This window comes from Choloepus didactylus, chromosome 18 (genome assembly GCF_015220235.1).
Source record: "Choloepus didactylus isolate mChoDid1 chromosome 18, mChoDid1.pri, whole genome shotgun sequence".
Taxonomy (NCBI): domain Eukaryota; kingdom Metazoa; phylum Chordata; class Mammalia; order Pilosa; family Megalonychidae; genus Choloepus; species Choloepus didactylus.
In genome coordinates, this window is record NC_051324.1 from 58,046,158 (window position 1) to 58,062,772 (window position 16,615).

General features: G+C 41.9%; 1 protein-coding gene across 3 annotated transcripts; it reads right to left on the bottom strand.

The window, feature by feature from the left end:
- Positions 1–392: 392 nt before the first annotated feature.
- Positions 393–12,829, bottom strand: METTL2A (methyltransferase like 2A). Of its 3 annotated transcripts, none has more exons than XM_037809868.1 (9): positions 12,710–12,829; positions 12,403–12,494; positions 10,994–11,340; positions 9,857–9,906; positions 6,004–6,064; positions 5,629–5,768; positions 3,739–3,845; positions 2,189–2,254; positions 396–1,312 (listed from the first exon to the last, which is right to left on the bottom strand). In XM_037809868.1, the coding sequence occupies exons 1-9, from the start codon at positions 12,817–12,819 to the stop codon at positions 1,158–1,160; spliced, it is 1,128 nt and encodes a 375-aa protein (XP_037665796.1). In that variant the 5' UTR covers positions 12,820–12,829; the 3' UTR covers positions 396–1,157. The 3 variants fall into 3 exon arrangements, with proteins under 3 accessions (XP_037665797.1, XP_037665796.1, XP_037665798.1); XM_037809870.1 differs by lacking the exon at positions 2,189–2,254 and adding an exon at positions 2,330–2,427 and having other exon boundaries at positions 1,178–1,312; XM_037809869.1 differs by lacking the exon at positions 2,189–2,254 and having other exon boundaries at positions 393–1,312.
- Between the last annotated feature and the right edge of the window lie 3,786 nt (positions 12,830–16,615).

Genomic DNA, 16,615 nt, shown 5'->3' on the forward strand with positions numbered 1-16,615 from the left:
ACCTATTCTTAAATGGTTCAGAAAAAACTGAATTCTTTGACTACTGCAATCGTCCTGTACTATAATTTTCTGTAAATTTATTTTAAAAAAAATAAAAGAAAAAAAGGGGAGGAACCAGGCATTATTTTGAGGCTTGAGGTTATTTTTCTTTTCCATGTGGAAAATAAACCTATTTCCTGATTTTTAGGTTATTACAGAGAAAAACTGCTATGTCTTGCTGCATTTTCATAACAATACATGAAATAATGAGTATTTAATTTGAATTGAAAATCCAAAATGCAGGAATGTAGAAGTGAAAATTTCTTAACTGCTAAAATTAAGAATACGTTATATAAGTGTATGTACCATCAAGAGAAAAACAAGTAAAAGTGTTAATTGAAAAAAAAAAGAATATAAAGTTTCCAACACTCATGACAATCACACACAAAATGAAGTGATATAGCTAAAATTAAGAAGTTCTCTCCATTCTTTATGTTTCAAATATTTAAGGGCACAATTAAAAAGAAAAACAGACGACTTTGCTAAAAGTAAAGAAGATCCTTTCACTTAAAGGGGAAGTGCTTACAAATCCATGGAACTAAGATTAAAGTGGAGACCATAATCAAATCCTTAACAAGTATACCACATTTTGATACTCTTTATAAGGTTATTTTTGAGTCAGGAAAATATCCAAAGACAGATGATTCTTCCCTGTGTGCTTCCCCCACCACTTAATAAGAGGTTTATCCATCTCTTTGTACCATCAAATGCAGCTGACTACCCCAGGTATTTGAATTCCCAAATAATTTAATGCAATGTTTAGTCAAGGAACACTTTATCACATATAACATAACATCACATGGAAATAAATTCTTGGTATTTTTAAAATTCAAGTTTTCCACAAATAAAATTTCAGTTACTAGTTACGAAATGGCAAGACTGATTCCTTGAGATATCAAAGAAAGAACATGAGAAAAGTATAGATTAAAGGGCTTCACAAATATAAAGCACAATTAAATTGTTAGACTCTTGATAAAAAGTAATTTTTCCTAGGTTCAAGGCTCAAGTCTGTTTGAATTCTTGAACTGTCCAACATCAACAAAACACTAATTACGAATATGCTTTTTAAAAAGCCAGAAAAACAATGAGCTGTCATCGTGTCAGGAGAAGATGCCCCCTCAGCTGGTGCTGGACAAAAGAGGCTTCCGGTATTTGCATTGAATCCAAACTCGGTACATAGTCAGCTGTTTCCCCCGGTTCACTTGCAATCGATGATCCACCAGGTTCTGAATTTTTTCCAGCCCAGCAGTAGTGAAAAGTGTGTCCAATTCCTCTAGTTTGGAAAAGAGAAGATGTTTATTTTTTTCCTCTGAAGAAAAAGCATTTTGTCTACCACTTAGCACATTAAATGAGGCTCCCATGAGATTGCTGTCATTATTTATATATTTTAAGTGGCCTGAGCAGAGCATTTTGTTATAAATGTAGTGTTTGGTAACAGCAAGTTCATCTTTAGATAGGGGAAGCCAAACTACCCGGAAAGAGAAACCTGGCACTCCTAGAGAGATCTCAGTGTCAGCTGAATGGGGAGGAAATTTTTAAGAAGATGAAAGCTGATGGGCTTCAGGCCAGGGGGTTTTAAACTTCTGGTCTGTTTTTCTTTTAGGGCTATGTGGACACTTTAAAGTTATATGCAAAAATCTGCATACACATATGTCAAATCAACTTTTTAGGGAGAGAGATTCGGTAGCTTCAACCAAAGGCTTAAAATGTGAGCTAACAGAGAAGTCAGGGGCCCAGGAATGGAGAAATCATAAGGCACTTGGGGGAGGAGGGGAAGGAAGCAGAAATAACAGAGGACAGAGTTGTATGGATTATACCTGGAACCCAGTGAGAAATGCGTTCACCTTCATGCACAACCCCACTTAGAAGGTAAAACAGGCTGGACTGGAAAGGAATCTTGCAAAACAGGTTGGTTTCCCATTTTGGACAAGGTGGAAGAGAGGGACGAGAAGACAGTGGAAGAGCAAAGGCAGAGGACTGCAGGCACACACAACCCGAGAACAGCTTGGGTTGGCCTGAGGGTGGGCAACTGCAGGAAAAGGCTGCAAAAGGTAGGAGGGGCTAGATAACTATTTCTGAATGTACACTGAGGACCATATAATCTGGTATTTGGGGGCTCTTTAGCCTAAATAAAGATGAGTTTTCATACCTTGTGTGAAGAAGTAAACTCTAGTGCCATCACCTCTTACATAGAAATTTTCAGACAGACATTGACCTGCAGAGTGACATTGAATTCCATCGATATCAAATGTGCATTAAAATATCAATTTCTTAGGCAAAGAACACAAACCTTTCTTGGTTAGACTTGGTATTTTGGAGGAGTTTGCAATTTCTCTCCTACAAAGTAATGGTGCTTTGAAGAACAGCAGCCCAATGGAAATAACAATACTTCAAAAAAGAAAAAAATCAAGCAATAGAGCTAAGTTTGAGGAAATAGCCACCATTACCACTCTGACAATCCCTTGACCTGTCTCTTCAGGTGTCTACACATACATTCACAAGCACCACACACACACCATTTTTATCACGGACACTCCTCTTTTGCTGCTAACCTCCCAACCTTACCTCGATTTAACAACTAACTGTGTAATACTTCTATGCTTTTTTGAATGTCAATATAGTCATATACATATACACCCACACACATATGTATACGTATGTATTTTATATATATTTTTCCTTTTCTTTTCAGTAACTGTCATACAAATAAGGGATTGAGTTTAAAACACTCATCTGTATACCTCTTTGCTCACTTAGCAACAAAATGGAAATCCCTCTAAGCCTAGTAGTGCAGGTCTACCCACAAAATTTCATGATCCAGAAGCATTCATTTTGTTTCCAGTTTTTGCTTGTACATGTTAGGTACTGCTTCTTTGATCTCTACAGAGAATTCCCAAAAGGACCACTGGGTTAGATAGTGCCAGGGTGCTTAAAAGAAGGCCAGGCCTTCTTCATATCTCTACTAATAATGGAGAAGCAAATCTCTTTTTTAGTGTTATTTTTAATTCATTTCATTGCCTATGAGTGAAGATGAGCACATTTTGTTTATTGGTTGCTTGGACATGCTCGTCTATAAACTGACTCTAAGTATTTTTTGCCTATTTTTCAGTTGGGCTGTTGATATTTTCCTTCTCAATTTGCTGACAGCCCCATGAACAGCACAGATATTAACTCTTTTATCTGTTAAATGCACTGAAAATATTTCTCCTCAATCTATTGTGTCTTTTAACTTTTTTTTTTTAATTAGAAAAGTTGTGGGTTTAAAGAAAAATCATGCATTAAATACAGGGTTCTCATTTACCACCCTATTATTAACACCTTGCATTTGTTACAACTGATGAAAGCCCACTTTTATAACTATACTATAACTATACTCCATGGCTTAACTTAGGGTTGTACTGTTCCACGAACTATTTTTAAAACTTTTTATTCTAGTACCTTTTAATGGTAACTTTTGCCATACCACATTTAAAATTAATTAGGTAATCAAATGTCTTTTAAAAAAGATAATTCTTGGGTTTTACAGCTGTCTTGGTTAAAGAGACCTTTACAATGCCTAGATGTACAATGGTCTCAAGTTTTCTCCAAAAATATACCAGCCTTGTCATATATTACATTTATTTATGTAGAGAGATCTAAGTCTAGATTCTTTATTCTGTTCCACTGATCTGTATGTCTATTCTGATGGTGGTGAAATACCTTTTTTAAACCGGAGCTGAGCCATGTCATAGCGGCCATAATCTCGCAGAAGCATCAACCCTCCAGGCCTCAGAAGGCTGCTCAGTCTGTCAATCGCCTTCTGCATCCTGGGGGGCAGCAGGGAGGGAAGATCAGGACTCCATAAGGACAGGGTTCCATTCCACCTTGACACACTAAGCTCCCTGAAATCTTGGCTTCTTTGCCCTGAGTACAAATCCAAACCTCTGACGTGCTTTTGCTTCCCGCTTACAACTGTGGGCCCCCACCCACCCCTGTCAGTATGAAGAGGCCTGAGGACTACTTGTCTTTGCTGCTGAGCCCCACCACGGGGAAAAAGGTTATGCGCCCTCCGCCGGGCTCACTTCCTACTCATCCTGGCACAGCCTCCATGGGAAGCTGTCCCTGCCCTGTACTCACAGGGCTCTCTGAGCGGAAACTTGACCACCCACTACAGGGACTACTAGTTGACTCATCTGCCTGCCACACCAGGTGTGACCTCTTTGAATGCAGACTGTGTCTTTCACCTTTATATTCTTAGCACATACAATGCTTAACAAACATTTGTTACATGGAAACTTCAGGAACCGACAATCTACATGGTGAGACAATAAGCACGCAAAGGAGTACTATGGACAGAGTGCTTTACACTCATATCTGCACTTTCCATAAACAGGGTATCCTGAAAGTCTTGGTGCAGGTTTAAGCTTTAATAATTCAGAAGTACAAATGCTACTAATGTATAAAAATCATCATTTGAAAGTTTAATTATTTACATTTTGAATGAAATTTTAATTCAGTGTTTTGTTTCAGTCCATGTTAGTTTTTAAAATGTGTAGCATTTAAACCTGTGAAGTCATTAAAGCTTAGAAGCGTGCCAGGCTATCCTCTACATGCCTTTATTTCACCCTCGTAACATCCCTGTGAGGTCCAGGGAGTAAGTCTATTCTAGAGGTGTTCACTCACTCGCCTGCAGTCTCACAGCTCCTGCCTGGTGGAGCCAGCACAGGGTCCTTGGCCCACCATGAGTCCCACCAGGTTCTAGGCACACCAGAGATGTTTCCCTCTGGCTGACACCTGCTAACCTTGACCTTTAACACTGACTTGACTTCATCATCCTTCCCACTATCCTAATCCCATGGTTCTGGGGGTGTGGTTTGCCCAGACCACAGGTCCCTGACAAGCCCCTGGCCTCAGTCCTGACTCACTGGTGCCTGGCAGTGACCAGGACTAATTTGGTGTCAGCTGATGGTGCCTGAATATCTTAGTCCCCATATCTGTTACCAGCTCTGCTTCCTTGAAATAGGAGTTTCACTGGAATTAGTGCCTGCCTGATGTGTATGAGGTTTTAATCGTATATTTTAAGAGACAGCATTTAACTTTCTACCTAATCCTGACTTTATGGAATTCCCCTGTTCTGCAGTTTACAAAGAACATAAACATAAGAGAACAGGGTTACCTTAGTTAATCGTCAATGCAATCTCTGTGTTCTGTTAATAAGCTTGATTTATTTAATGCATTTAAAAGGCCAACAATGCAGTGTTATCTAAGAACTGTGGCACCCACAGCTCTAAAACAACATGCTATGAGATTATCAACAGTGGGGAATTTCTTCACACACCTCTCCATTCTTTGTGACTGTTAAACAGTAAAATGAAAAGAAGAACCAACCATTATGGTCAATGAGCAGAGGTTTGGAAGCCAAAACAGAAGGTGGACTTAAATGTGGCAAATGGTTGAGACACTCATGTTATATTGCTATGGATGTGTCCTCTAGTAAATCTAACAGACCCAAATAAAGTCTTTTTAATGTAGTGCCTGACTTTGATATACCAAAGTCCCTGACCAAAGCTTTGTTTTGTTACACTACTGGTATAGAGACCAAAAACTTACTTGTCTGGAACAATTGATGAAAGAACAAATATGAGAATGATGATATCAAGACTGCCTTTTGGCATTGGGTAATTCTTATCTTCATCACAGAGATCATGAACAAAGGCAAAACACCGAGAAGGCTCATACTCTGAATTTGTCTGCAGTTAGCAGATGGAAAAGAGACAAATTGGTTAGAAAAAGTTACTGTGGCCTCAAGACAAGCTTATCTTATTTGAAATATAATTACTGCTACTGTTTCCTGAGGGATATAGTTCTAATGCTTATAATCTGTGCCTTTTAAGGGCAAATCCAAAAGGTGACAATCAGAAATAACTGGAAGGAACCCCTTTTCCTTTAATCGGTGAAAATACTGACAGGAGCCACAGCACTCACCTGGACCAGCTCCACAGCTGTGGAAGAAAAATCACAACAGTAAACAAAGAGTCCTGGGTCACTGAAACGGACAGGAAAAAACATAGAACAATCAGTTTACAAACTGGACTATATGTACTCCCTTTCCTGTGTTAACAGGGTTAACATATCAAATGGCAGAAATGGCAGAGTACCAGTCGTCCAAAGAAATCACACCTATCAGTTACAACGTACTTCATTCTGGTTAAAATCTTTTTTGATTAATATCCTCTTTCACGCCCTATGGATATAGCTAATACAAGGTCTCATTAAACAATCAGTGAGTTCCAAAACAATGTCTTCCTCTCTTGCTCTATCTACAGAAACCTTTTCTTTCAAATCAACCCTTGCCTGATGGCACCATGAGAATTCTTGCATCTTCTCTCCAAGCTACCTCAGTACTTTCTCCATGCCAGGAACACATGTGTACCCATCTGACTCACCTCCACCACACTGTGAATGCTATGACAGCAGAGATCACATCTTTCATTTATTCATTCACCAAACATTTACTAAGGGTCTACTATGTATTAGATGTTATCCTAGATGTTTAGGGAGACAAAGATAAATAAGACAAAATCCTTGTGCTTATGGTTCTCATTATCCCCAATGTCTTGCACAAGTCTTGGCACATGGTAGCAACACAATAAATGTTAAATTAAACCAATATTAATAATTACCAAAATTACTTTCAATTATGAAATGTAATACATATTTCATCTGAAGAGACTACATAAATCGTGTTGAAAATATAAAACAATCTGTAATTCCAGAATTTTTTTGAGGGGGAGGGGGGGCAGGTCAGCAGAGACAAGGACATAACAAATATTATTGTAACAGTGATTTAAAAAAATATATTTTATTTATTTAATTTTATTTTATTTTTCCACAGTGGTTATCTTTGGATGGTGGGATGACTGGTGATGCTTGTTTCTTCTGTGTTTATCTATATTTTCCAAGTTTTCTATTCTGAGCATGTACTACTTTTGAAATCAGAAAAATATGGTGAAGATTTATGAGAAAAAACACATGCAAAGAACTACATACACTGAGGTCCTTAATTGGGCTTTGTGGATAAAACTGCATTTCAAAATAAGTGGTTTCCTCTATTTTATTTTATACATTTAAAAAAACATTAGGCTGAGAAAATCTATAGAAAGGAAATAAATTAGTGGTGGCCTAGGGCTTGGGGCGCGGGGAGGCAGGAAAAAGGGAGTGATTGCTAATGGGTATGGTGTATCTTTTGTGGGTAATAAAAATGTTCTAAAATTGATTGTAGTGCTGGCTGCACAACTCTGTGTATATACTAAAAACCACTGAATTGTACACTTCAAATTATAACAAAGCTGTTATATATAAAAACAAACAAAAAAACACATCAGCCTAAAAAGGGATCCAAAGGTTTAACCAGATATGGCACAAAAAAATGTTACAAACCTCTTCTATAAATGGTGTGCATTAAGGCAACACAAGAAACATATTAGAGGGCTAGAGACTACAGAGCTGGATTATATTAATTAGGGAAGTTTTCTGGACATTTACAACAAAATTTGAGGAAGGAAGGAAAGATAGTCTAGTAGAAAAGGTAGAAGACATTTGGGGAAATTTGGGGAGTTAGGGAATCAGTGTGTCACCAGTTAGAATGAGGGATAAGAAAAGGACATTCTTCAAATTTAAATAAAGGATGAATGAAAGCATTTTTTTGAAAGGAACAGTTTATGGCTCAAAGAAACACAAAATGAGTGTTTTTAAAAAACGGCATACGTTGTGGAAAACAGTTTGGCGGTCCTCAGAAAGTTAACTACAGAACTGTCACATGATTTGGCAATCCTACTTCTAGATATATACCCAAAAGAATTGAAATCAGAGACTTGAACAGATATTTGCACACCAATGTTCACAGCAGCATTATTCACAATGGCCAAAAGGCAGAAGCAACCAAGTTCCACTGACAGATGAATGAATAAACAAAATATGGTATATACATATGATGGAATACCATTTGGCTGTAAAAACGAATGAAGTTCTGATGAACATCGTGGATAAACTGTGAAGACATCATGTTGACTGCTATAAGCTAGACACAAAAGGACAAATAGTGCATGATTTCACTTATTTAATATAATTAGAATACGGAAATTCACAAAGCTAGAAACTAGAATGCAGGTTACCAGGGGATGGGTAGAGACGGGGAATGGGAAGTTAATGCCTAATTGGTATGGAGTTTCTCTTTGGGGTGATGGAAAAGTTTTTGTAATGGATGGTGACAACGGTGGCACAACATTGTGGATGTAAATTACCACCACTGAATTGTATAATTGAAAGAGGATAAAATGGGAAATTTTAGGTTGTATGTACATTATCAGAATTAAAAACAAAAAATGATAGAACTGTATAACACCAACAGTGAGCCCTAATGTAAAAGTCCTAGTTTACATTAATAAGTCATAATTATGAGTTAATAGTATATTTATAACATTGTTTTATCAAGTGTAACAAAGTCACCACACTAATGCGAAATGCTAATAATAGGGAAAGTATGTGTGTGGGGGCAGTATATGGAAATTCTGTAGTTCTTGCATTTTTCTGTAAACCCACAACTTCTCTAATAAAAACAAAAATCTCTGATAAACAAAACAAAACAAATATAGGGCATAAACTTGTATAGAATTTTGAAAGCCATACAACTGATTCCTAGGTAGTAGAGAGCCTTTCAATCCCAAGTAACCAAATTATATGAACAAGCAGTTTCTAGCAAGACACCGAACACATCAAGAGCAGAACAATCTCTTCTTCATCTTAAGCTACTACAAACTTGTCAAGTTTTCTTATAAATTTCTAACAACAAAATGTGTATTTTTAATCAGGCTGTCTCACTAAATCCAATTAATAAGTATTGTAGGCTAAACTAACAAAATTATTTATGTGGAACCTTTTCTATGAGTAGCTTGAAAAGAGACAACCATCATGTACGTCAACTTCCTTAACTCCAACAGGGGTAACGACAGCCTCGCTACAGGATGTTCCTCAGATATCATGAGTGGAGAAACCAAACATGTACCTTACAGAAAGGCACTATAAACATTGTAAGAGACTTCAAATTTTACTGATTTCCCTGATGACAAAGGTAACTTATACCTCAAATTAAAACAACCCACAAATGGTTATTGTAGAAATTTAAATCCCCTGTAAACCATATGTGCTGGTTTGAATCTATTATGTACCCCACAAAAACCATGTTCTGTTAATCCATCTTGCGGGGGCAGATTTATTGTGGGTGGGACCTTTGATTAGGTTGTTTCCATGGAGTTAAGAACCATTCAATTGTGAGTGGGGACTTTGATTAGATTATTTCCATTGAGATGTGACCCCACCCATTCAAGGTGGGTCTTAATTAGTTTACTGGTGTCTTCTCTGAGACCATAAAAGTCAGAGACATTTTGAAGAGACCAGAGAGACACTAGAGAGAAAACGCCCAGAGACATTTTGGAGAAAGCCATTTTGAAACCAGAACCCAAGAGGACAAGCAGATGTTGCCATGTGCCTTCCCATGTGACAGAGGAACCCTAGATATCATTGGCCTTTCCTCAGAGGAGGTATCTAAATCTTGATGCCTTAATTTATACATTTTCATGAGCTTAGAACTGTAAATTTGCAACCAAATAAATCCCCTTTGTTAAAAGCCAGTCCATTTCTGATATATATTGCATTTTGGCAGCTTTAGCAAACCGAACACCATGCTTCTCCCAAACTATGCCAATAGTTTTCAGAAATAACAACCTCTCCACTTTTCACCTCTTCACTGTCATGTAGTTCAACTTTACAACATACTTACTTGTTAGTTTGTAAAATTGGAAAGACTGTGTTTCCCACACCACAACCAACCTGCAGATAGAAATGAACTATTACTCACAGAACTTTTCAAAGTTTTAATTTCCCTGAAACTGGGTAACCAATAATAATTTTGTCTCATTATTTTAGGGAAGGTATAGTGTTCAGACCTGAATAATACCCAGCATATTCCCTGATCTTGACCTTAGGAATGGAAGAGGTGGTTATAAAAGACAAGACTATGGGCTACCACTAGCAAAAGGGAGCTGGTCTAGAAAAAAAGGGCATGGTTTTCTTCTACTTTTTGAGTTCTATCAAACGGTCCTAAAGATGCAATATTTTTTTCACTAAGCTCCACAATATTTGTGGGAAAAAGTTTCTAGTAGAATGGGCTGAAAATATTCTTGAGAAGGGGCCCATGGTAACCTTATCCATATGGTGTTGTGTGTGGTAATAATAAAAACAGTGACCATTTCCTAAAGGATTATTTTGTGCCAGCCAGTGTTCTTAGCCATTTTACATACATTATCTCAATTAATTCTCTAATAACTATGACACAGAGAGACAGCAGCCCCACTCTGCCGGAAGGCGGTAAGGGACTTTCCGAGGTCACGCCGCCCAGTGGAGTGTAGAGCCTCCATCTGTGAATTTACATTATAGTATTTATCTAGACACTTTTCCCATTCTGGGCTCACCTTTACAATACCATCTATTCTCAGAAAACAGGAATTCACCCAGGCCTTAAAAACAGGCACCATTCATGTACCTCTGCTCATCTAACTGTATTATAAATGACACAAGTTGTCATGTGACTTGGCATTCTCTTCCAGGGTATCAGCTCTTTTGCCTATATAAGACAGTAGCAAAGTGGCCAACACAGCATGTCACTACAACATTTGGATGCAAAATGGGCATTCCCAGATAGTTATGGTCCACCTTTGTCTGCCATGATCACCAGATACCTGGTCTATATTTAGGACATTTCATTAGATAAAAAAAAATGGAGGTGTTTCCAGGCCAACCCAAGAGTCAAATCTAGTCAGGTTCATCATCAGACAGAAGACACATTTTTGTGGTTACCCTGAGTCACCCCATGCACACAAAGATTAATAACTCAACTAGGGTAATGAAGGAAGGTTACCTCAAGTATTCGGTAGGTAGCTGAGGATCCAGGAAACTCTTCAGCACAAATATCAAGATGTCCAAGTTTCTGAGTTATATTCTCCCCAGGAGGCATCTGTGTTTTATGTCCAAGGCTGTTTGAAGAACACTGGTGCTGTTCTATTAAACCAGGTCTGTCCTCATTGCATCTGCATTCAGGTATTTCACTCTTATTTTCTGAGAGCAAATCCTTCAGGTGATTTTGGTTTTGGCTGGGTGCTAGTTCTGGGAATTCAGTAAAAAGCCAATGTCTATCCTTGAAAAATCCATTTTCATGGATTTTGTAGAAGTCATTCCAGTATTTGTGGGCATTGATCTCATAATCAACTGTGAATATTTTAAAAAGAATCTTATGAACCATCTCTCAAATATTTTATTTGTATCTAATATCAATTATCATTTTGCTTTACCAAAAGCATCTTGAAGTAGAGCCTGGAATCTCAGGGCTGGAGACACTTGAGACACTTGAGATAATTTAAAGGCAACAGATTTCAGTTTTCTGCTCTTTGTTAATACAGTAGTAGTGTAGTAGAAAGAATAAAAATCTATGAAATTGGATTTTAGTTCCACCACTGCTACTACTAACTGCTTACCTCTGGGCAAGGCACTTAATGCTCTGAGGTCCAAGTTTCTTTAACTGTAAAGAGATCCCTTCCAACTTGCTTTGATCTAGTCTCTGTTTCTCAAACTAGGTTGAGAATGTTTTGTAACTAGACTCTTCTAACTGTTGTACACAACTCTTTCAGTAGTCCTACCCTCAATTGTCTCTTGGAATACAGCACTACCTAATCTTAGTTTTAGTGTCCAAGGATATTTTGCAGTGAAATCAACCACCTCTGAAGGAGAAACCTTCTTCTCTGGCCTGATTTATCCACCTTTCCTTGGCAGAAGTCCTAAATCTTTACAACAATCACATAAGGAAAAGACATAATTCACCAGTCATTAACCCCCTCCCCCAATGATGTAGAGAATCTGATCACTTGCATCTAGCTTCAAAGGAAACATTTCCTCAGCTCAAGTGTGAACACGGAGAAAACTCAAGGTCTAGGATGATCACGTGACCACAAGGGTGACATGAGATAACCACATTATTATGGACTAGTCAACTTAATTTAGGAAATAAGATCAAGTCACAAAAAGTACCTTCCCCAAATAAAAACAAAGAAGAAGAAAAAACACAAACTTAAACCCCCCTCTATTTCCTAACAAGATTTGCTAAGGTACAGCCCTTCCTTTCTTGTCTCTCCCCTCCCCCTCCCGTCCTACTCCTGAGTTCCAGATAAGGCTAGAAACAAAGGCTCTTGGCGGCCCCGGTTCTCTGGCCTCTCCGGGAAGACGCGTCCCGCAGTACACTGGCAGTCGATGACACGGAGGACCACCTGGGCGCACCTTGCTTCTCCTGGGGCACCCGCTGGGCACTGTTCTCGCAGACTTTCCTCTCCGCCGCCGCGGCTTGCTCTTCTGACCACTCCACATTGTCCCTGAGCAAATCAAATGGGCAGCTTAGGGGCTTCCCGTCCCAGTTGAGGGCAGCGTGAGTCGCTGGCCCGAGAGCGCTTTTCCCCTGGGAGAAGAGCGTCTCGGGTAGGGCAATGGGACTCACAGCCGGCGGGGGCCGCTCACGGGCTTCTAGCAGCGCTGCGGGGCAGCGGGACAGAGAGCGAGCCGCCGACTGGGCGGAGGGGCAGGCGGTTACCAGGCATTATGGTGGAAGATGCGCGCCGGATCGCTCAGGAACCGGCTTCCGAACTTTTGCCTCTTCCCGCTGGGGTCTGCAGGCCAGTCCTCAGGACAGGAGGCTGCCATGATGCCGGAACCGGAAATACATACCTTTCCGTAACACGCGAGCTTCCAACGAGGCCACGCCCCCTTCCAGAAGGTGTGTGGTCCGGGCGGGAAAAGACGGGGCGGAGGGAGTCGGAGGGAGACCGGGCGGGACGGCTGCGGCACCTAGCGTCTGGGTCGTGCAGATTTCCCAGGAGGGGCTGGCAGTGAGTTGGGGAAGAGCTATGTGGGTAAAGGTCCTGAGCAGGTGAAATTTCGCCTCGGAGTCGTTTCGATAGCTAGCGAAAGTGCAGGTCGGGAAGAAAATGGGAAACATTCCACCGAGTTCAAGGCTGGGGTCTTATAACAGGTTCTCCAATTTATCTCAAGTTGTAGGGAAAATTTTTGAATTAGTTAAGAGTTAAGTGTACCTTTTCCCACTTGGAGCTGGTGGCCAGAATTAAAGGCAACGGGGTGAGGAAATGGCACTTTTCCGGGTTCTATAGTCAGCTCCTTTTTTTTTTTTTTTTTTTTTTTTTTTTTGTATGAAATGAATTCCTAGAACCACGGGGCTTACCCGTTAAATAAATGGAATATCCAAGGACAAGTTAAAAAATGTTTATAATCATCTACCTTTTAGAATTATCCATTCTATATTAGCACAATCAAAATTGTAATATGTAGTTTTATTGAGCTTATTAGTTTATTATATTAATAATTCTCTATTTTCATAATTACTGCATATTGATTCTCATAATAATTTAGAAAAATTGATTTTCATAATAGTTTACAAGAAAGTATGTCTTCAGTGTAACACAAGGTTAGCTGAGAAGACTTCCAAGAGGAGACATATGACTACCCCTTGGAAGAGAAGAAGGAGAGTTTTTTAGTTAATGTAGTGCTGGACTACATAGTCATTGTTTATTCTACTGCGGATTCTTTCCCTAGGAAAACTGAAGGAACATTGAGAGTGTGGGAACCCAGGGCCCAGGGCATTCCCCAGGGGCCTTGAAGACTGCACACAGCAGCTTGTGAGACCTAGGTCAGTTAAGGTTTGACCTATTCTTGTAAAATCAGGCCTCCGGTGCTAAATGTAATCTATACTCGAAACTACCTCCTCCCTGAGACTCCTTGAGATACTGTTATCTACAAGATAATCTATAATCCTCCTCTCCTCCCTGTTGATTACAAGCAATCCCTACCTACTTTGCAAGACACCCCCACTGCCACTTTATGCTTTCATACCCCTTATAACCAGCTTATTTAACCCCCCCGCCCCCCCAGAAGTGCAAAGTAGCTTCACATTGAGCTCTGAACTCGCCAACATTCAGAGCAGCTCCTGAATTCAGGGCAATGTGACTTGACTTCCCACCTTGTAGGTAAGCTCCACAATAAAAGCTCATGTCTCAGAACTGTCCCGTGTTTTCTTTAGTCCTTTGGCTACAAAAGCCCTCTTGGGCTGTAACAGAGAGATTCTGTACTTTACTCACCAAAGAAGTGGGAACAGGTCCTACACCCTCTTTAATCACAGCAAAAACAAAACAAAAAACACCAAAAACAAAAACAAAAACAAAAACGTGAGTTAAAAAGATAAGATAGTAAAGAACTTGTACTTTATTTGAACACAAAATACTTTTGCCATTCTCAAGGTCTTTTGAAACATCTCGAACAAAAGCTCTTTTCCTAAAAGCATGTACAAGGATTATCTTTTCTCAAGGCCAGCTGTTTACAGATATGGTGGTTGATTCCTATTTATTCTTGGTGCGGGATACTGATTACGTGCTTCGACTTGGCGGGCCTGGGCTGGGGGACCTGATCAGCCCCTGGGGAGGGTGGTGGGCACGGGCGACAGCGCCCTCCACAGCCCCCCAGGCCTGGGAAAGTGAGGCCGGAGGCAGGCCCCATTTCCTCACCCAAAATACCACCGTTAGGGGAGGCTTGCCGGAGGGAACCGCCTTTTCCCCACCCCCTTATCTTGCCCGGACACTCCCTGTTGCCAGTGTAACTCCCATCACCACCAGTGCGCATACATTGTTGCCAGACACCGTTGCCAGAGCAACTCCCGCCCCTTTTCAAACAACCTCCGTGCTCTCTCAGAACCAATCCTAACCTCCGCACCCTCTCAGAACCAATCCTAGCCTTTATCCCCTCAGCATTGGCTTGTAACAACCCCCACCCTCTATGCCAGCCTATATAACCTGTGCTCACCCCTAATAAACTCTCTTGGCTTCTTCACCCTCAAAGAACCATGTCCCGCCTGTTCCTTCTCGCCGCCCTCCACACCTTGCACGCCTCCGCCGGGGACCGGGCCCAGTCCCCCGCCTCGCCCTCGCCTCCGGGAAAGAGCCCCCGCCGCCGGTACCCTCCGAGCAACGCCGAGAGCCGAGGGTTCAGCAACCGGCCGCCCCCCCCCCCCAGATAAATCAACTGCGACCGCAACTGGCGCCCAACGTGGGGCGCGACCTCTCCACGCAGCGATCCAGTACACCGCCCGCTCGCCCGGACGCCTCTCCAGCTCCCCTTCTCCTCGCCTGCAAGGTAAGGGCCGCCTCTCCTTCGCCGCTCCCGGAGCCGCCTCTCCCTCGCCGCTCCGCGTTAGGGGCCGCCTCTCCCTCGCTGCTCCGGAGCCGCTCCTCTCTTCCCCAATTATCCCGGCTGCCTCTCCTTCTTTTCTTCTATAACCCCCATTCCTCCTAACGCTCTCCCTCTTTCCCTCCATTACTTTGCTGTAGTCCTTTGTATGTTTCTTTCTTTGTTTGGCGCCGTGTACCTCTTTGCAACTGCCCCCCCAGACTGCTCCAAAATGGCGAACTTCCTCCTTCTTCTTCTACTGAGGGGAGGAAGTGCTCTAGTGATGACGTCAGCCCTAAGCCGGGCCAGAAACCGCATGCGCTTTACCCCGCCCTTTCACAGGGCGGAGCTAGTCCGCCATCTTATGCCTTCGGCCCCGCCCTTTCACAGGGCGGAGCTAGTCCGCCATCTTATGCCTTCGGCCCCGCCCTTTCACAGGGCGGAGCTAGTCCGCCATCTTATGCCTTAGACCCCGCCCTTTCACAGGGCGGAGCTAGTCCGCCATCTTGTGTCTTAGCCACGCCCACAGCGCCGCCATCTTGCGACGCTTGGGGCCTCCCACTTCCGCCTCCCCCTTCGACAAGCTCCCCCTCGGAGCCGCTACCGGCAGTTGCCGCTACTCCTCCCACCCTGCCGACTGACAACCCCTGGCTGCCTTCTACACCTCAAGGCAACCCTTAGGACAGCGCTGCCCCTACCCCCACTCCCGTGCCAGGCCCTCTACTTTGAGTGCACCCTGCTAAAAGCCGGCTTAGGAAAATTTGCCCCGCAGTGCGGCTCTGGATCAGCCTAGCTTCAGATCTAGTCACCCTGGCTGTTCATGTATTTGGAGAGCCGCCAGAAAAAATTGTTTGGCCCCTGGACGCAGGCCAAACCCGCCTGCTTATACGTGATAACCCGGACATGCAAATCCTCTTGGAAGGATTTCAGGGGGAATTCAGCTGCCACTATCCTAGCCATCGGCTGTTACAGGGGCTCGCCAAGCTTCCCTTCCATAGCCCCTTCCATCCTTTCCCCTCCTCTGCACCCATCCCGGGTGCCACTACCGTCTTCACTGACGCCTCCAAAACCCGTTTCGCCTTCCTCTCTTATTCTCAGGACCACCCAAAACCCCGCCTATTCAGTTATGTCAACCTTCATTCAGTCCAAGTGGGGGAAATTCTGGCAGTGTCATACGCGCTAAACGCCCACTGCAGCCACCCAGTAAACATTTTCACTGACAGCCTCTACACGTATCAGGTCTGCCGAGTCCTCGCATTTTCCACCT